The sequence below is a fragment of the Saimiri boliviensis genome, chromosome 15, assembly GCF_048565385.1.
Source record: "Saimiri boliviensis isolate mSaiBol1 chromosome 15, mSaiBol1.pri, whole genome shotgun sequence".
NCBI lineage: Eukaryota > Metazoa > Chordata > Mammalia > Primates > Cebidae > Saimiri > Saimiri boliviensis.
In genome coordinates this window covers 20,493,576-20,515,877 of record NC_133463.1, presented here as the reverse complement: position 1 = coordinate 20,515,877, position 22,302 = coordinate 20,493,576, and the positions used below count along the sequence as shown (strand labels likewise).

Genomic DNA, 22,302 nt, shown 5'->3' with positions numbered 1-22,302 from the left:
ATCAATCACTGGGAATTTCCAATAACCTGAGAATTAATTATGTGGTAAATAAATTTCTGATTAATCAGATGTTGCAAGAATTGATTATACCCATAATGAATATTTTTATAATATTCTGTGAAACTTAAACATAAATATGTTCTATTAATTTGAGCTCCCTCACCACTTCCACTTCCCTTTTATGCTAACTATGGAGTATGAGTTTTTATTTAATCACTAGTCTAGAACTTAGAGCTAACATTATCATTAGCAGAGTGGCCTTGGCTAAATTTCTTACTTCTTTGACTGTCTTTTCTTCATGTGTAAAATCCAAGTGATATTTGTAATACCATCTTATACAGTTGTCATATATAGAATAATCCAAGTAATTCTGCAAACTTGAAATTGCTGGTAACTGAGAAAATAATTATGTAATCCGGTCCCAAACTTTTATATGGATTCCATTAATACTCTAATGTAGTTGGGAAGAGACTGCATTTTAAAAATATATATTTTTAGATATCAGTAGATACATAGAGAGGTACAGTATCATAAGAGTGATGAGATTTTTAAAAAGTTAAATTTCAGAATATAAAACAAAAAGACAATTATACTTAAAATAGTTCATTTAGCTCTCTATATTATTTCCTCCCACTAAATTTTAAAAATACATGTTAGAAATGCTAAATTGCTGAGAATGATGGTTTCCAGGTTCATCCATGTCCCTATAAAGGACGTGAACTCATCGTTTTTGATGGCTGCATAATATTCCATGGTGTATATGTACCACATTTTCCCTATCCAGTCTATCATCGTTGGGCATTTGGGTTGGTTCCAGGTCTTTGCTATTGTAAACAGTGCTGCAATGAACATTCGTGTGCACGTGTCCTTGTAGTAGAATGATTTATAATCCTTTGGATATATACCCAGTAATGGGATTGCTGGGTCAAATGGGATTTCTATTTTTAGGTCCTTGAGGAATCGCCACACTGTCTTCCACAATGGTTGAATTAATTTACATTCCCACCAACAGTGTAAAAGTGTTCCTATTTCTCCACATCATTCTCAGCAAACTGACACAAGAGCAGAAAATCAAACACCGTATATTCTCGCTCATAGGCGGGTGTTGAACAATGAGAACACATGGACACAGGGAGGGGAGCACTACACACTGGGGTCTGTTGGGGGGAAATGGGGGAGGGGCGGGGGTGGGGAGGTGGGAAGAGATAGCATGGGGAGAAATGACAGATACAGGTGAGGGGACGGAAGGCAGCAAAGCACACTGCCATGTGTGTACCTATGCAACAATCTTGCATGTTCATCACATGTACCCCAAAACCTAAAATGCAATAAAAAAAAAAAGAAGGAAAAAAAAAAAAAAAAAGAAATGCTAAATTGATCTCAGCTATTCATATTTCAAACAATTCAAATAGAGAAATAAAGGTAGGAAAGTTACATCTCATTTTTCTTAATGTAATATCTGAGAGTCATATGAAACATTAAATCCAAGACCTGTGGAGGATACAATAGGAGTCTGACAAATTTATCTTGTAGGCAGGTCATGAAAGGCCAGCAGTTGCCTCTTTACCACGTATATTATTCATTTGGATAAAGACTCCCTTCCTTCCTCTCTCCATCTTGTTTCAGTCTAAGGACCTCTGGAAAGGTGATGTCCTTTCCAAATGAGAATTACATAAATATCAGAGGATCTAGTCATAAACTGATCTCTACAGTTCCCCAAATTTTATGAAATAAACATGGCACTTGCCAAATTTGAAATTTCTTGTAATGTATTTCACGACTCTGAATACTCTTCAGAGGATTATGTGCATTAAAAAAAGCAGCATCTGTCATGCCATCTGAATTGTAAACAACAATGAATTAACAGACGCAGCAAACTTAATAAATGCTGTGAAGTCTGCCATATCCACAAACACCTGCCTAAGCAAGGGTTTCATCTAACTTGACACTGTGCTCTGAAAGGATCAAAAAGGGAAGTTGTATGCCTGCCAAATAGTGGAGGAAGGGGAGAAAAATAAGAAGTCGAATGACTGGGTGCAGTGGCTCACACCTGTAATCCCAGCACTTTGGAAGGCCAAAGTGGCTGGATCACTTGAGGTCAGGAGCTTGAGACCAGCCTGGGCAACTAGTGAAATATCATCTCTACTAAAAATAGAAAAATTAGCTGGGTGTGATGGTACATGCCTGTAATCCCAACTACTTGGGAGGCTGAGACACAAGAATTGCTGGAAACTGGGAGGCATATATTGCAGTAAGCCAAGATCACACCACTTCACTCCAGCCTGGGCAACAGAGTGAGACTCTGTCTCCAAAAAACAAAAAAAGAAGAAGTAAAGAAATTGAATGAACTGATGGCTGCAACATGTACAGTTATTTATATTTATTTAAGTGAAGGACGGGGAGGATTTCAGTTGCTTTTCTTTAGAACAAAATATCTTATTTCTCCAGCATCCCTCCTACCTTGGCAGTTAAGCTGAAGAAACCTTTGGGCTCAATCATCTTTTCCACCACATTGCACTTGATGCCAGCTGTGCTGTCATACTCATACACGACACCATATTCCAGGTGGACATTGTCCACCGTCAGACTCACATGCTCCTTCTTCCCATCAATGATGGCCATAGTGTTGAATTTGTCAATGACCTCTGGAATAAAGACAATTGTAATTCAGCAGATTCAAGAAGGGTTTGTTAATCTGCTCAAAAAATTTTGTGTCTCTTCACATAATTTTTTAACAGTTCTTTAAACGATGGTTAAATCTGATGTGTTAAGCATCTATCCTTGTTAACATTTTAAAAAATAACATTTTGAGAAAATCATATGCTTGAATGATCCAAATCTCACCACTCTAACATGACTAGTCTTATCTTTGTATATCCATTTCCATTTATGGACCATATGTATATCTATTTATACAAACATAAATACTATACATAAATTTTTTTATTAAAGACATGTATGACTTAAAGTCAGGATTTCTAAAACTGCCCCAAATGTTATAAGAATATTTTCTCAAAGCAGGAAAAAAATCCATAAAGAAGACCATATTGAAGAATCAGAAAGGAGATGCAAGAATTATCTTATTTTGGCAGACAGGGTGCCTGCAGTTTCCCAAACAGCATCTTAAAGAGAGGCTCATTGAAAAAATTTCTCCTTCGCTATAATAAAATTTCCATCTAAAATGTCTGCCTATAGTTTTTTAGCCTACATACAGTACAACAGCTGGTGAAAAAATACCTAAAATCTTAAGTAAGAAACTCCTGGGAAACCTAATGGCAATTAAATAAATAAAACTAGAATATTAATTTACTTAGAACAACAGAGCCCTAAAATAGCATAAACAGTAAATATTAAATAGGCAAAAGTAGAATATTGATTTACCTTGAAGTAACTAAGTCCTACAATAGCTACAAATCAATTTCCAGAGCATTATAGTAACCAATCTACCTTTCAACATGACACCAAGGATGATTTATTCCAAATTAGGAATATAAACTTCAGAATAAGTCCTGCTATTTGTCCTGTTTGGGATAAATATTATGTATTACGATAACAACCTTATTGCTGTAATGAGATTGAGATGCTTTTGATATTACCCATGACTTGGGTAGGATCCAACCAAGTGGCCTTCCAGGAGTGGTGAGAAAACAGCTTTTCCTAAGTAACCCCATATGATCCATGTGTGTAGGAAATATACAATAAGAAATATAGGCTGGACACTATGGCTCATGCCTGTAATTCCAATAGTTAGGGAGGCCAAGTGGGAGGATCACTTAAGCTCAGGAGTTCGAGACCAGCCTGGTCAACACGGCAAGGCCTTGTCTCTATTTAAAAAAAAAAATGAGCTGGGCATGGTGGCACGTGCATTTAGTCCCAGCTACTAGATGGGGTAGGGAACTGACTGACGGCAGATCACTTCAGCCCAGAAATTCAAGGCTGCAGTAAGCTATAACCACACTCTTGTACTACTGCACTCTAGCCTGCTTGACAAAGAAAGACTCCGTCTCAAAAAAAAAAAAAGAAAGAAAGAAAAGAAAGATTTGGGTATTTGGCTACCATTCCTAAGATAAAGCGTTTAAATCCTTGTGATTTACTGAGTGATAGCAGTGACAGGAGCATCTTTTGTTATTTATAACAAAGCCCCTTTGGAACATAACTGAATTTATGTGATTGAGGTGGCACTTGGTGAGCCTACAGCAAGCTTTAGGATGGGGGCTGGTAGTCAGGGGAACCAGCCAAGTGATTATGGGGTTGGAGCTTTCAGCCCCACCCCTGGACCTCTGGGGAGGGGGGAGGGGATAGACTTGAAGTTCTGTCACAAATAGTTAATGATTTAATCGATCATGTCTAGGGGATGGAATCTCCATAAAAATCCCTAAACAACAGGGATCAGAGAGCTTCTGAGTGAGTGAACATTCCCACGTGTCTGGAGGGTGGCACACCCCAACCCCTCCCACAGCTTCCCCTACAGAGCTCGGTGTTCAGCACTCCTCTGGACATCACCTTGTTTATCTCTTCATGAGGCTTTTCATTTCTTATCCTTTATAATAAATCACTGATTGTGAGTTTCTGAGTTCCCTGAGCTTTTTCTGGCAAATATCTGAACCCCAGGAAGGGATGTGGGAACACCCCGAAGGTATAGCCAGTTGGTCAGCAATACAGGTAAAAGCCTGGGACACATGACAGGCATCTGAAATGGGGGCAACCTTGCTGGACTGATCACCCAACCTGTGGGTCTGTGCTAACTCCTGGCTTTACAACTAAATTGAATTGTAGGACACACAGCTGGTGTTAGGAAATTTGGAGAATTGGTTGGTATGGGGGGCAGACCTCCACACATAGGGTATCAGAAGGGTTGTGAGTGAAAACACCTCAAAATAGGGAATTCTCCAGCTGTGCTGGTTGGGAAGAACCTAACAGTGTAATAAAAATATCCAGACACACCCACCAGTAATATGAGTGGAAAGACACCAAGAAAATATAAGAAGTGATTCATGGGCTTCTGTAAAAAAGTTTTGAAACAGTAATTCAAGGTATTTGTCAATTGCAGACATAAATGTAGTTGCCTCAGTTGCCCTTGGCAAAGAAGCCACTAAACACAGCCATTTGCTGGTTTACTCCATTGAGAAAACAGAAATGATAACCGTCCTTATCAAAATATATCTCTTCCTCTTATTTCTCTCTCATTTTCACACTACTAGTTTGCCTCTTTCCTTACTGTCAAAGTTAGACCACAGTAAAAGTAAAAAGAACTTTCTAGATTGGGGCTTCTCAAATTTTAGTATGTATACAAATCAGATCTAGTTAAAATGAGGATTCTGACTTAGGAGAGGTGGGGTACAGCTGAGATTCTGCATTTCAGTCTAGCTCCCAAGCAATGTTGATACTGCTGCTCTGTTGAGGCACACTGGAAACCAGGTCTAAACAACATTGAAACTGCAAACAAGGAAACACATTATAATCTGGGTTTGAATCCTCACTCTGCTGCTTAACTAGTTTGAGCAAGTCCCTTAACCTATATAGGCTCTAGTGTTTTCTCCCCTCAAAAAAGAATGATGATACTCATTCCCACTTTATGAGATTTCTTTTTTGATGACTAAGTGAGATAGTCCATATAAAACACTTCACAAAATGTCTAACTAGTAGAATTTGCTGGCTACTAGCTATTATTATGCATGCATTTGAAAGAGATCTGTTTGGTGATAATGACTTAGGAATGTGGCTTCAAATATACAGGACCTTGAGTATTTGGGAGTAGGCACAGGCACATGGAAAAGAATACTGTGAGCACATGAAGGGAACAGAGGACACCTACCTTCTACTTTACAGTCAAAAGCGTCCCCTGCTTCATCTCCAGGGGGCTTGGAGTGGGATTTTTGAAGGTCCTCTTGAGCACTCTCAATGCTATTATAGACCCATTGTATGGAATCTTGCTGAAAATGAGAGCGGAAGAAACCTCGGAGGTATTAGTGCTTCCTAAAACACATGCCCATTTCATAAACCTACTTTGAAAGGAGACTGGACCTTATTTATTCTTCTGGTCTTTAAAAAAATAATAAAATTTGAAAAAGAGATACAAACATCAGAAACAAATACATAGTCAAGAAAAATTATATTATTTGACAAACTGACTTTTTACAGCTTCAAGTTTTATCTTCTAAGATATGTTCCAAAGATGTATGTTTTTAAATAGGATATATTTCCAAATGCTTCAATTATATCTTAAATAAGCTAAAAATCACATTTTAAAATAATCAACCGTGACTGGGCACAGAGACTCACACTTGTAATTTCAGCACTTTCAGAGGCTGAGGTGGGAGAATTGCTTGAGCCCCGAAGTTCAATACCAACCTGGGCAACATAGGGAGACCTCATCTCTTATTAACAAGACAACAAAATAAAACGAATGTGAGATGGAGAGTTATCTGATGAATCAATTATCTATAATTGTACAAACCCTTTAAATGTTCTCCCCATATATATATTCTAATACATTTACTGCTTTTTTAGAATCAAACAAATATGGAAATTGGAAGGACATCATTCATCTCACTGGTATTCCAAATAATGTAACTATCTTTTAATTCTCCCAAATAAAAAGTCATCCTCCTTTTAAGGGCAATTTCCTTAAAAGTTATCCTATATTTTAACAGCAGTCTTATTTAGAGAAATGAGAGAGATGAGATGATACCACACAAATGCTTCAAGAGTTGCATTATTTTAAGGTTTATAGATTTTCTAGGTAAGATGTTAAATCTTAAATTAAACTGTATTATTGAAGTGTGATACAATATGTATTATCTATTTTTTGTATTAGCTTCCCAAGTGTGTCTAATTACTATATTGCTATAAATCATTAAAATGTTAGTTCATATTTGACCATTCCATTACGTCTCGGTGCCCTGTTGTAGCCGCCAGTGAGCCACACTCCTTAGTTTCCCACACTGACCCTGGGTGGGCCACATGATTTGATTTGTCCAAAGGGATACTAGCAAGTACAACCTAAGTACAAGGTTTATCATTTGTAATGTTCCCTCTTAAAACTCAGACACCATGCAGAAAGGAAAACCTGCTACAGACTGGAAAGAGAGGCCATGCAAAGGGGCTCTGGAGGGTGAGCTGCCACATGGAAACAGAGGCCATGAACAGAAGAAATGAAGTGCTCGCTTGGGTCCCAGTAGAAAGCAGCCATGTCTAATATTAATGTTGAAGTCTCCCACTATTATTATGTGGGAGTCTAAGTCTCATTATAAGTCTTGTATGTCTGCGTATTCCTGTATTGGGTGTGTATATATTTAGGATCTTTAGCTCTTCTTGTTGTTGCATTGATCCTTTTATCATTATATAATGATATAATGTCAACATTAATATTAGACAGATCAATGAGACAGTAAATTAACAATGATATCTAGGACTTGAACTCAGATCTGGAACAAGTAAATGTAATTAACATTTATAGAACTCTCCACTTTAAATATACAAAATATACACTCTTATCAGTACCACATCATATCAGCTTAGAAGTTTAAACGAAATGTTGGTTGGCTCCTTGTTTGTTATTCTCTTCCCTCATTTTCTTTTATATCTCCATTATTAAGGACAATTATAGGCATACCCATATTTAGATTGCATTCTAGCCTGGCCAATAAAGCAATACCCCCATCCTCTCTCTCTCTTCCTCTTTCTCTTTCTTCCTCTTCTTTATTCTTTTTCTTCCAAAAAAAAAAAAAAAAAAAAGAAGAAAGAAAATGCAAGGTCTACAAGTAATATTGCCACTTAATCTAAATCAGTCCCTGTGACATCCCCTAGAAAAATGTACTCTCTGCCTTTACATGCTAACTTACCATCTGGGCATAGGGGAGGCTAGCGTTTCTGGATACCCATGCAGGAAAATCCCATTTCATCTTTGTGTTGACAAGCCCCTTGTTACATGTTTAAGGTACTTTTTGGATATTAAGCTATGGAGATTTAAAAAAAAAAAAGAATGTGGGGTTTCTCATTCTAGTTTACAAGAGCAGACTTCTGTTGTTGTGATCAGGTCTTCTTAACTACAAATAGTGTGCTTAAGTATTTTCAAGTATCCTTCTTATGCCCATTGTTGCAAAAATGCAACACATCTGATTGAGCATTGTTGGTCCTTGCTCTTGTCTGTCCTAATGAGCACACTTTCATGCGTCAAGTGGTCTTCTGAGGCATAAGGAAAATCTGACTTGTGCTCTCTCTAGAACCATCCTGAAGATAGAGGGCTCATGTAGGCTTTTCAGAACCCGAATTTCACCCAAAATTTATGGTTTAAAGTATTTATTTTATCTGATTATACACAGCCATTATAAAAAAAAAAGGAAGAAGAAGAAGAAGAAGAAGAAGAAGAAGAAGAAGAAGAAGAAGAAGAAGAAGAAAGAAGAAAGAAGAAAGAAGAAAGAAGAAAGAAGAAAGAAGAAAGAAGAAAGAAAAGAAGAAAGAAGAAAGAAGAAAGAAGAAGAAGAATACAGCCATGTCAGAAATCTCATAGGAACCACCCCACAGTTGCCCCATAGAATCAAGACAAATAGTCAATTATCATTGTTTCAGGCCACTAAGTTTTGGAGTGTTCTATTTTGTGGTAATAGCTACCTGAGAGAACATGTTACTCAGTGGATTTTCTGCCCATTTATTGCTTTCTTTACTTATTTCACTGACCAACACCTCTATAAGAAGGTATGCAAGGAAAAAAAAAAGAAATGAAATTCAAATTGATTTGTCTGCTTATTAACATTCTTGAAGAGATTTGATCATTTTAGAAAAGACTTTAAATATTCATTCAATAATAATAGTTCAACAAATATTTATCAAGCTACTATCAATCAGAGTAACTTATGAGCCTATGTATAACTTCCAATTTGCTATGCTAGATCTGACCTTCTCATCAAGTAAAATTGACCAGCTATTTTCATGTAGATTCAGTATTTTGCAGGCCATCAGCCCTGGCTTATGAGAATATGGCCAATCATCTTCCAGGTTTGGACACAGTTACATCCTCACATCAAGAAATCAGTACTTCATTATGCATGACAGGAATACAAAGCTTCTCCTGTAAAGTTCTGCCTGCATCTAACTGATTAAACTGAGGGAATTTTCTCTTATAGTCCAATACTGACTTTTTCTTCATGAGATAATAGCAATAGCTTTGCTTATGAATTATGATTTTAATTTTAGTTTTCTGTGGCACATGTTGATCAAAGGATAGTGTTTACAATTTTAGATAATGGCAAGTACATTTTGGTATTTTCCTTTAAGAGCTAAATCGAGTTACCTAAATAAATATACCTCAAAATCAATCACAGACCTTATAAAACCCACAATTTTTGCTTTTTCACAGAAGTGTTCTAATAAAGAGAATAGGTTTGTTGAGTTCATACATATAGACACAGACACAATGATCATTATATATTCTAAAGCAATCACAAGGGCCAAGAAAACAGATCAAACCTTTGGATTTCAATTTCATAAAATTCATATCTCAATGAAAATGAAAATACCCTAGATCACTTTTTAAACAGATGACAGTACTATAATAATAAAATGTAACTATTAGACACAATCAATTATAATTCATTATGCAGATAAAGCAATCATTATGAGGTCTGTAATGCTGTGTTTAATTTTAAACTTAAAATTGGAAACCACAAACATCTCCGGCACTATCCCACCTCACCCCTTAGGTCTTGGCTGAAAATATGCACTCAGATCCGGATTAGCTGGAGGGCTACTTACCTTCATTGGCCGCCTATACTTCCTGCAGGCTGTTACATGTGCAATGACACTCGCATGTGTCTCTTTGCTGACATTGATTCCATTCACCTTGATAATACACTGTCCAGGGTGAAGACCAGCTGCGGCGGCCACAGTTCCTTTAAATACAAACGGGAAAACAACCAAAAACTAATTTCAGGAAAAAGATTCATTTTTATGATATATACAATTATGGAAGCAATTTTAAAATACGATCAAGGTCTAGCTAGTATAATCTTGATAAATTCGGTTTTGAAAGCAACACCCTCTCAACACTTTTCTGCTTTTTAACTTACCTTTCAAACTGTGATCAATAGAATATTTCTCACCTCCCTAAGAATTAGTTTGAAGGGATGTTGCAAAGTGACCTCTATGATACTAATCAGTTATTTTTCCTTTCAAATGCCTAGTCAAGCTAACTTTCTACATATACATATATAATGGCAAAATTAGAAGACCAGAAACAAAAACCTTACTTATCTTCCTTTACTCTACAACATTTCTAAATATTCAAATAGTATTTGCTTTTGTTTTTTAAAATTCCAACAATTTAACATGCATATAAAAAAGAAAATATTTAAAAGAAAAATCAAGTGAATTAGCAACTATTACTGGACTGGTTTTTCCAAGAAAAATAAGAGTTTGAGATATATACAAAATGACAGAAACCACAGAATTTGTAGAGAACAGAATTAATGAGATAACATCACCCATCCAGTCATGTTGCTCTCATTGATATAGATTTAAATATGAAATTAACATATCCTAACCAATGAGCTAAGATTTCTCAGAACCTTCCAATCATTGTTATTTGACAGTATGATCAAATCAATATTAACAAAGTACCATTAAGACATGTAATGATTAAATGCAAATAAATAATACAAATGATTACAAACAAATGTTAGAAGAGACTTTGTTTGTGACCAATTTCTCTCATAAATTGTTAAACATCTTTAAGAAAATAATTTACATTTAAGAATATATATTTACATTTCTTCTTAGTCCCCAGTAAAATTCACTCCTAGAAATATTAAGTGTTTTTTTCATTGAATTGAATCTTAGGGGAAGATAGAAAATTCTCAGCAGAAAGAACAGCCTGAAAAATGGCATTGCTTCAAGAAATCACCTGGCCACTTGGAAGCATCTAAGTTGTTCTGTTTGTGCGAGCTTAGAATGAGAGTGGCTGGAAGAGACAGGGTTGGAGAGTTGAAAAGAGCCAGACTGTGAAGTCCTTGCCTTGCCTAAGAATCTCAACCTTGCTATATATGGAAGACTCTGAGGGCTTCATGTCTGAAAGGCTGAATTTGTCTATAAAGTAGGAACAAGTTCATCTTGTGATATAGGAAGCAATTTTGAGGAGGAAAAAAAAAACTGATCAAGGACACATTTTTTAAAATGCTGAAAAGTAATATGGGCCTAGTAGAAGACAAAAAGGAATTGGGAGACACTAATTCAATAACCATGGGAGTTTTTTCTAGCTACAAGGGAGAAAGAGAGAAGAGGTGGTCAGGTTGATCCGAGGTTGAAGTGCAGTAGCTTGGATGCAGCTGAGGGTCGGGGTCAGGGGAGCCTGAGGATGCTGCCAAGTGTGACTGCAGTGACCCACACAAGAAATCTCTTTTTCTTGTGGCAAAATTACAGCGCCAAAAAATAACCAAATAATATATTTCCATTTCGTACCCATCTGAAAGAGAAAGCACTTGAGCATTTCTGTCTTTTACTCTTCAGAATCAAAAAGCACAGAAACCAGGCATAGACCTAAGCTCCAAAGATAGAACCTTGCTCTTTAAATGACATTGTAACAGGGGAAGAGGTACAGCTTGATTCACTCAGGCTTTCAGCTATTTTATAGTATCATTAATGTAAATTACTCCTTTATGGCTTAGTGAAACTGCAGAAGATATTTGAAATCTCAATATCCCATTTCAGTTTGATAATATTTGAGTTATTGGAAAGGTTTTAACTGTCTGTCCATCTGTATGTTTTAGAAATCTGAGAGAAAAGATAGGTTTCTGAAATCAGATTCTTTATCATACATACCATAATGAAAGTAATGCTACAATCTAAAAAAGGTGTAGCTAATATGTTCTTGATAAATTTGATTCTGATAGCAATACTCTCTTAAAATTTTCTTGCCAAATTTTTGGGTGATCACATCAAGATCCTTTATATTCCTTACTAATAAAAAGCATGTATGTCTCTTGTTAGATAAACATATGACTTCTTATGCTAATAGTAACACTTCTTGCTATAGCCACAAGCTATTTACTATATTTAGCAATGTGAGATCTTATAGTTATTTCCTTCAATCACTATTAGTGTCAATTTAAAATTAAAAAAATACATATGATAACAAGAGCTGTCAATAGATAATTTGCCTATCAAACAAAAAAGAATAAATATAAATAACTTTTTGGTCACTAAAATTATTGAATTTAAGATGCATCTTAGATGAGATTTAAACATGGTTTACAGAAGTACCTCAGGGAAGTATATAGCAATAGGTTATAAGTCCACAGATCAATTTTAAACCTGAAAACTCACAACTTTGGATTATTGACAAAGAAGTACAATTATTTGAAATCAAGAAAAATTAACATAGAAAACCTTAAATTTATTATATTCTTTGGATAAACCAAAGCATGCAGAAAAGTGACATTTAGGCATCATTCTTACATCAAATTTTTAACAATGAAAAACATGCCTTAGAATTTGAGTTTGTTCAAATGTTTCTGTAATGTGCAACCATTGAGTTAATACAGTGAAAATATGATTGAGGATCATAACAACATGATTCTGCATATTTTAAGCACATTCCTGTTCTGCCGGGCACATCTCAAACCTGATGAAATGCTATTTCCCTGCAAGATGAATTTCCTACCTCTTCCAACAGCATGCACAACGGAAGGGCCAAATCCTCGGATCTGGAAGCCAAGTCCATCAGCTGAATCTGGAATTTTCACCGTCCTAAATCAATCAGAAAATAAGGTAAGATGAATTTAATTGGTTAAAATAATTGTCATGTACAGCTTTACAAAACCTCTCGATAAATACATATTGAGGGTCTACAGTGTGAAAGATGTTGATCTAGAAATCCTTGGAGACAAACACGGTCCCCAACCTCATGCAATACAGTTTCTAAACTGCACACAGTCATTACATAGTAAAGCCTGAAAAAGGAACACTGGAGCATAGTGGCTTGATCACTGCTCACTGCAGCCTGAACTTCTCTGTCTCAGTGATCCTCCCACCTCAGGCTCCTAAGTGGCTGGGACTATAGGCACAAGGGCACACCATGCTTGTTTATTTTACTTTATTTTTTATCATATACATGGGTTATCCTGCGTTGCTCAGGCTGGTCTTAAACTACTGGACTCAAGTGATCCTCCTGTCTCAGCCTCCCAAAGTGCTGGGATTACAGGTGTGAGCCACCACACCTAATTAAACCTAGCCTTGAATCTTCACGTAGTCAGTTTATAGTTGGATAACTTGGATAAGCTCCTAAACTACTCTGACACAGAAAAATTTTACAGAAAGATAACATTGTTGAAAGTTATTTTGTAGGGTATCTGTGGCAATTAAAATAAATAACTTTGGTGAGTTGCTCTGCACTGTGTTATGAGCTATACAGGTACTTAATAAAACAGAAACTTTTCTTCTTAGTTTACTGTTACAAAGAAAAAAACTGAGTGACCTAAGAAATTATTTATAAAAATTAATACAACAGAAATACAGAGTTAATACATTTCTACCTATTGGGAACTTTATCAAAGAACAACAACAAAAAAAACTAGTTATAAAGAACAGATCTGTCAAATATGGTATCAAAATACTTTAAGAAAATGATTCACTTTAGTATTTACATAATGAAGGTTTAAAGAAATAATACATCAGAAGGTAAAAATGAATAAAAGAAGATATCATCCCAATGAATCTACATTTAAAAAAAGGATTATGAAGGGATGGGAAACTTGAGTAAGCTGTCATGGCAAACCCACAGGGGTGTGCAATTTGGCAATCATAAGTAAGACTCTCCACAGAAGAAAGCCATAAATCAGATAGCAACAATGAAAAGCAGAGAGCACAAGATATGAGGCAACATCATAACAATACGAGTATATCACAGTCAGGAATAAAAACAAATTAATACAACGCAATAAGTTGTGATAGATAGCCCTTGATGCTCAAGAAACAAAAGTGTTTCCCAAAAGATGAGTTAATCATAAAATAAATGTCAGCAGCACTTCAAGGGCATGTTAAACAGAGTCTGAAGGTAGATACAGCAGGACTTCTCTGCAGCTTATGAAATCACTGTTAGAGACAGTTTGAGCAAAACCAAGGGCTTGGAACACTTCAGAAAGCCATACGCTACATTTAGGCCTAAGGCAGAGTCTGGGACTGCAATCTCAAATATAATCTAGACAGGCATTTAGGGATAGAAATGCAGATTTTCTGCTCTAGGAAAACTTGAGAGTATTACTATAAATTAGCTTATACACTATGAAGTTATCTGTATGTATGTGGGATGGAGGTCACAGAATTAATATATTCTTTATTCTTAATTACTTTTTCATGTACAGGGCTGTGTTCATTTCCTTTGAATAATGCATGGTTATCAGTGTCTGTCAAAGATACACTTGAAAATGAAAGATAACTGACCAAAGAAAGAAAAAGGGAATGAATACATATTCTGGTGGGCCTGAAACAAAAAGAGAAGCAGTTCATGCTTCTATCTATTATGAATGAGAGTTCACTTCTGCTGAAACTATATAGAACTTTCAGGCCATGGTGAATTATTGTTGCTTTTGGATTTTGAGTAATCATAGAGGTCTCTCAATCTTTCTGAGCAAGGTTTTTCTATCCTTCTAATATTGCTATGGAAGGTTAACTCTAATCTTTAAGAGGATTATTATTTTTTTCCTTAACCAAAATTGTACAAAACACCATGACATGCATTTTGGTCCAAATGTTGGAATCCTCCTAGTAAAATGATCTTTAGAGAACGTTTCCCTAGTGAGAACACTATATTCCCAATTTTAAAAAGAATTACGTTTATACAAGAGGGATATACTCTTTCCTAAAGAAAATAAGTGTGCTAAATTATCTGCTTCAAAATCTTTGGAAAAATTTCTTGATGTTATCAATTATGAAGTTCATTGTAGCACTGTTTACAATAGCAAAGACCTGAAACCAACCCAAATGCCCATCGATGATAGACTGGACAAGGAAAATGTGGCATATATACACCACAGAATACTATGCAGCCTTAAAAAACGATGAGTTCATGTCCTTTGTAGGGACATGGATGAATCTGGAAACCATCATTCTCAGCAAACTGACAGAAGAACAGAAAGCCAAACACCACATGTTCTCACTCATAGGCAAGTGTTGAACAATGAGAACACATGGACACACTGGGGTCTGATGTGGGGGCATGGGGAAGGGACAGCAGGGGGTGGGGATGTTGGGGAGGGATACCATGGGTATAAAAGTCAGATATAGGTGATGGGGGGATGGAGGCAACAAACCACATTGCCATGTATGTACCTATGCAACAATCCTGCATGATCATGATTTATTTTATCTAAAATAAAAATAAAAAATAAATTTTAAAAAAAAGGTATAGCTAGAATCAAAAGAAAGTTATTTTGCATTTACCGCTCCTATTTTTCCCTTTTCCCTCAAAATGGGACACTACTTAAATTCCCATTAAAAGAATCTATTATAAGAAAATATGATACTGATTTATAGACCTCATACATTAGAATAAAGACAAAGGAAAAGTTATTTATTTCAAACAAATTTTTTTAAACTGAGTATGCTATCTTCAAAAAATGTTTTAAATACAATGTAAAATATGCTGTTGATATAATAAAGTAGCAATGAAACATAATAAAATGAGAAGACAACAGCATCATATATAACATCACTGGCACTTACTATGTACGGAATACTTCACTAAGTTCTTTACAAACCTAGTTTTATTCAACATTCTTTGCAGTTCCATAGCACGGGCACTCTTATCCCCATTTTATGGATGAGGATGTAAATTACACACTTCACTAGCAAGTAGTGGAAGAGAGGCTTGAACCTGGAATCCAGGGTTCTAGGCACAGCACAACAAACACTCAGAAGAGTCAGAAGACACAGATTCCTATTCTGCTCATCTAGCAACCAAGTCTGAGGATTAATTCCTATTTATTCAGTTTTGAAGTCGATGGCCTCAAAGTCTCTAACTGTGAGAATCTCTGATCGGTGGACCAGTATTTGTAGGGTTAAATCAGGGGACCCTAGGGAGGACCTAATGATCACTTTGAAATAGTACTCCCTTATTCCTTTCCAGTCTGTCTTCTTCCTTTTCAATGCCCTCGAAGTGGCAGGAGGTGGGCAACCAGGACAGTCTTATCCTGGACCAGTGTTGAATAAAGGAAGAGGAACAGACTATAATTAGATTCAGAGAGAAGACATTGCTCTGCTTCTTTGCTGCCCTCTAGCCCAGTTTTCCTAAATTAGTAAAGAGTGAGTGTCATGCTCACTCTTTCAGACCTCTTGGTAAATTATTGGTAGAAACTAAATCATCGACTTTAATGAATAGTGCCTTGAAGAGACTTACTAGGGAGAGCCTAGCTTATTGCTCTGCACTTTGACTCTTAAACTCTGCAGAAGCATATCCAGCTATTCCTGAATATATACAATATATAATTATATTTTTTTACATATTAAAATATATTTAGGGCAGGGAAGAAAACTACATATACTTATAATATTTTAATAAGTAGTTAAAATAAAAAATTTTATTTTTGAAGTGCTAAGCTTCATTTGTTTTAAAATCAATGAAGTTGCTTATCATGATTGACAAATGATTCAAGTACAATCTAAACAATAATTTTGATATATTATGCTAAGTACTTTGTACATATTATCTTAATTAATTAATTGGTCAAACAATTAAGGTAAATCTGATAGGGAAATACTAGACCATTGATAGGAATGATTTGTACAAGAAAAGCCCATGTCTTACAAGTATATGCATGGTATGTTCTTAAAAAGCAGCATATAGAACAGGGTCTCACTTTGTGGATACCTCTTATATATATATGTGTACCAATACTTTAAAAACTTCAGTTAGTACTTAATTTCAAAAGAATAACAATGGTTATTTATGAGTTATAAGAAAAAAAAATCTCCCTTTAGAAAAATTTGTATTCTCTACATTTTCTATAACAGAAATTTTTCTCTAATTATAGGTAAATAGATAATAGAATTGTTTTAAAGAAATGGACAAATTACTTACCACATACAAGCATGGATTATCTTTCAGTCTTTTTTGCATCTGAGTATTGAATTACAAATGGTGTCTAATCACCTGATAGCACCAGAAATTCTTACAGACGAACATCAAGAAACACAGTTATTTATTCTCAAACATTCTACCAGTTTTTTTCACTCATAGTAAAACTCAATTCAACCCAGACCAGGAAAATTTGGGCAGCAAAAAAAAAAAAAGTATTATTTCTACTAAAACTACATGATTCGAGTAACAAGTGTTTTAGCATTGTAAGCAATGTAGCTTCTCTCATCATCTGTAAACCAATATTGGTGATACTGGTGAGGTTCAAATGTTCTAAGCAATGAGATGCTTAATTCTAAACATTTACTTAGTTATCTTTTCGATTTTACTTTTCTATGTATAACTTTAAAAAAATCACACATAAATCATAATACTTACTCTCTTGGCTTTGTGCTCACAAGAACTCTTAGAGGTTTTCTGCTGTTTAAACATGACTTCAGGAAGCAATCCACTTCACTGAAAGGTCTCATAAAAACTAGGTCACCATTAATAGCAAAAATCTTTTTCCCAACTTCCATGCCAGCCATCTAAGAGAGAATTACAAAAAAAAAAAAAAAGTCAAAGTATATTTTAATAAGGAATTTTAGTTTTTCACGAAATTAGAATACAACAAGTTTCAGATGTTGACATTTTAACACACCTGCAGTGCTTTCATACAAACTCACAAAGCAGAACTGTGGATGAGATTCTTTGGCCTTGTTTTAAATTTGAACACAGAGCTTTACAAAAATTCTCCCCTTTTCCCTCCTGAACTTAATATCGTACTCTCCTCTTCTGTTATATTTCACTGTTCTTTTACTTATTTCATCCTTGTAACTATAATCATATTCCAGGTTATTTCTTTTTACTGTGTTTTCCGCCTATATCCAATTAACTCAGAGAGCACCAACTTCTATATCTACATCAGTGACACCGAAGTACCCATCTCTAGCCTGACATTGCTCACGTGGCTCCAGTGCAGGGGAGAAGAGGAGCCTAGAAATCTAAAGAAGAGAGCTCCAACCAGCATAGACATGTCAGTAGTGCAAGCTGCTGAAACGAGGACAAGGAAGATATTACCTCTCCACGCCAACCGGCACGCACTTCTCAACCAGCCCTACGGCCTATAAACTACCTGCTGTTTTGGTTGTCAGCTAAATGATGAAAGCCTGAGAGAGGGTAATTTGTTAGTGGCATAGTCAGATGCAGCTGTGCTCTAAGAACATCCTCTGAAAATGCCTGGTAGAAATTATTTCCTTCTCAGAGACAAGTACTAAAAATAGTCATTCGTTGACAAAGTCCACTAACAGTGCATAAGTTGATCAGTTATTTTGTTTGAAATTAGTGTGCTCTACAGAAAACTCTGTCTTGCACGAACCTAACCTGAGTTTTGACAAAACAGAGAACTTGGGCATTAGCAGATAGGCGTATTGGTGATATTTCACCACTAACTTTAAACAGGTTCAGAGATAAACACCATACTTTGTTAATTTTCACATTCATTAAAGATCTAAATCTCGAGAAATCTGCTTGAGAATTAAGTATCTTCCAAGTAGAGCATGAAGGTGAGGTTACTTTAAACTAGATATACTTGGGTTATAGCACTGAAAAGTAGGGTCTATGAGGGAGGGGGATTTTGTATCTCATTTGTTGCTGTATTTCCAGAGCCTAGAACACTGCAGAATATTTAACAGGCACTAAATAAATATTTCTGAATGAATGAATGAATGCATGATCAGGAGTTTTTTGTTCAAAAGGCTGGTGAAGTAGCTGGGTGCAGTGGCTGATGCATGTAATCCCAGCACTTAGGGAGGCTAAGGTGGGCAGATCATTTGAGGTCAGGAGTTGGAGACCAGCCTGGCCAACGTGGTAAAACCTGTCTCTATTTTTTAAAAAAATCACCTTGGCATCATTGCACAGGCCTGTAATCCCAGCTATTCTGGAGGCTGAGGCAGGAGAATCACTTGAACCTGGGGAGGCAGAGGTTGCAGTGAGCTGAGATTATGCCACTGCACTACAGCCCGGTAACAGAGGCAGACTTCATCTCAAAAAAAAAAAAAAAAGACTGATGAAGTAGAGAACATCAGGAGCATTAATCCAATGAGAAAACAGTCAAAGCCGATATAAAAATATATGGAGATCCAAGATAGCTGATCACTAGCAGCTCGGGATTTTAGCTCCCAGTGAAAGCGCAGAGAACGAGAGGACGGCACACTTTCAGACGAATTTTTGTTGCTTGTGCACCAGGAGATTCCCAGCAGAGGAGCCCCACAGGTCGCCAGTGCGACTTATGTGGCCAGTGAGGCGGTTTTGTCACTGCCTTGGTGCAGCGGTTCTTGGTGCAGAGTCAGAAAAGCACCATCAATCTTAATGCTGATGTTTTGGCCGGCACAGTGGGATGGTCAGATTTTAGTGCTGGGAATCAAGAAGTTGGACGTCCACTCAGAAACCCAGTTATAAAGACAGTAATTATAAAGACTGCAAATGGATAAATCTATAAGGAAGGGAAGGAACCAGCCTTAAAAGGCTGAGAATACCCAAAATCAGAACGCCTCTCCCTCTACAGGGGATCACAGTTCCTCATCAGCAACGGAACAAGGTCTGATGGAGAACGAGTGCGTTCCATTAACAGATTTAGGCTTCAGAAGGTGGATGATAAGAAACTTCTGTGAATTAAAAGAACTTGTTATAACCCAATGCAAAGAAACTAAGAACTTTGAAAAAAGGTTTGATGAAATGTTAATAAGAATACACAATTTAGAGAGGAATATAAGTGAATTGATGGAGCTGAAAAACACAATACGAGAACTTCGTGAAGTACGCACAAGTTTTAACAACCAAATTGATCAAGCAGAAGAAAGGATATCAGAGGTCAATGACCAACTTATTGAAATAAAATGAGAAGACAAGATTAGAGAAAAAAGGATAAAAGGGAACTAGCAAAGTCTCCAAGAAATATGGGACTATGTGAAAAGACCTAATCTACGTTTTTTAGGTGTACCTGAATATGATGAAGAGAATGAATCCACCTGGAAAATACGCTTCAGGATATTATTCAGGAAAATTTTCCCAACCTAGCAAGGCAGGACACTATTCAACTCCAGGTAATACAGAGAACACCACAAAGATATTCCTCAAGAAGACCAACCTCAAGGCACATAATTGTCAGATTCACCAGGGTTGAAATGAAGGAGAAAATACTAAGGGCAGCCAGAGAGAAAGGTCAGGTTACCCACAAAGGGAAGCCTATCAGACTCACAGCAGATCTCTAAGCAGAAACCCTACAAGCCAGAAGAGAGTGGAGGTCAATGTTCAACATCCTTAAAGAAATGAACTTTCAGCCCAGAATTTCAAATCCAGCCAAACTAAGCTTCATAAGCAAAGGAAAAATAAAATCTTTTGTGAACAAGCAAGCACTCAGAGATTTCATCACCACCAGGCCTGCTTTACAAGAGCTCCTGAAAGAACAACCACACATAGAAAGGAACAATCAGTATCAGCCTTTCTAAAAAATATCAGAAAGTAAAGAGCATCAATATAATCAAGAATTTACATCAACTAATGGGCAAAACAGCCAGCTAACATTAAATGACAATATTAAATTCACATATATTATTAATTCTAAATTTAAATAGACTAAACCCCCCAATCCAAAGACACAGACAGGCAAAAAAAGCCAAAACCCATCGGTATGCTGCATCCAGACCCACCTCACACAAAGACTCAAAACAAAGGGATGGAGAAAAATTTACCAACCAAATGGAGAGCAAAAATAAATAAATAAAAAGCAAGAGTTGCAATGTTTGCCTCTGATAAAATAGACTTTAAAGCAACAAAGATCAAAAGAAGCAAAGAAGGATATTACATAATGATAAAAGGATCAATGCAACAAGAAGAGCTAAAGATCGTAAACATATACGCACCCAATACAGGAATATCCAGATATATAAGACTTATAAAAAGACTTAGACTCCCACACAATAATAGTGGGAGACTTCAACATCAATATTAGACAGATCAATGAGACAGAAAATTAACAACGATATCCAGGATTTGAACTCAGATCTGGAACAAGTAAACTTAATTAAATTTATAGAACTCTCCACTTTTAACACACAAAATATACACTCTTATCAGTACCATATCACACCTGTTACAGGTTTAAATGAAATATTGGTTGGCTGCTTGTTTGTTATTTTCTTCCCTCGTTTTTTTTTCATGTCTCTATTATTAAGCACAATCATAGGCATACCCATTTTTAGATTGCATTCTAGCCCGGGCAGTAAAGCAACACCCCTGTTCTCTCTCACTCTTTCTCTTCCTCTTTCTACCTCTCCTTCATTCTTTTATTGATTTATTTATTTATTCTTTTTTTTTCTTTTTTTTTAAAAAAAGAGAGAAAACAGTCAAAGCATGTGCTTTAGTAATGAAAGTTATATTCATATAAAAGACCATCAAAGGTGATGAGAAAATAAATACACAGCTCTTGACAGAAAGGAAGAAACGCGACACGCAAGGTGGCTCATGCCTGTAATCCCAGTACTTTGGGAGGCCAAGGTGGGCAGATTACGAAGTCAGGAGTTCAAGATTAGCCTGACCAACATGGTGAAACCCCATCTCTACTAAAAAAAAAAAATATATATATATATGAAAATTAGCTGCATGTGGTGGTATGTGCCTGTAATCCTAGCTACTCGGGAGGCTAAGACAGGAGAATCACTTGAACCCAGGAGGCAGAGGTTGCAGTGAGCCAAGATCGCACCACTGCACTCCAGCCTGGGTGAAAGAGTGAGATTCTGTCTTAAAAAAAAAAAAAAAAAAAGGGGAAGGAAAGAAAGAAAAATAAAGGAAGAACCATCTGCAATGCAAAATACAGTGCTACTCTATGCAGCCTCCGTGGGGTTCCAGGTTGGAGTCTGTGATTAGTGAAGCTCTGGGGAGGAAGAATGAGTCACTTAGCCTTCCAGGAGGTCAAGAAGTTCATGGTTATAGAGCTCTAGAACAGGAGTCCGCAGTCCCCAGGTCACGGACCAGTACCGGTCCAAGGCCTGCTAGGAACTGGGCACACAGCAGGAGGTGAGCAGCAGGTAAGTAAGCATTAACACCAGAGCTCCATCTCCTGTCAGATCATCTGTGGCATTAGATTCTCACAGAAGTAGGAACCCTTTCGTTAACTCTGAACGCGCATGCGGGGGATC

General features: G+C 36.4%; 1 protein-coding gene across 2 annotated transcripts in view; it reads right to left on the bottom strand.

Moving 5' to 3' along the window:
• Nucleotides 1-22,302, bottom strand: part of PREX2 (phosphatidylinositol-3,4,5-trisphosphate dependent Rac exchange factor 2) — a 306,754-nt gene that overhangs the window by 152,797 nt on the left and 131,655 nt on the right. For both annotated transcript variants that reach the window (XM_074386741.1, XM_003942900.3), the window contains exons 18-22: nucleotides 17,504-17,652; nucleotides 12,656-12,741; nucleotides 9,754-9,890; nucleotides 5,816-5,933; nucleotides 2,461-2,645 (exon numbers count right to left, since the gene is read on the bottom strand). In XM_074386741.1, coding sequence (XP_074242842.1) covers nucleotides 2,461-2,645; nucleotides 5,816-5,933; nucleotides 9,754-9,890; nucleotides 12,656-12,741; nucleotides 17,504-17,652 — 675 coding nt within the window. The remainder of the gene's footprint in view (nucleotides 1-2,460; nucleotides 2,646-5,815; nucleotides 5,934-9,753; nucleotides 9,891-12,655; nucleotides 12,742-17,503; nucleotides 17,653-22,302) is intronic.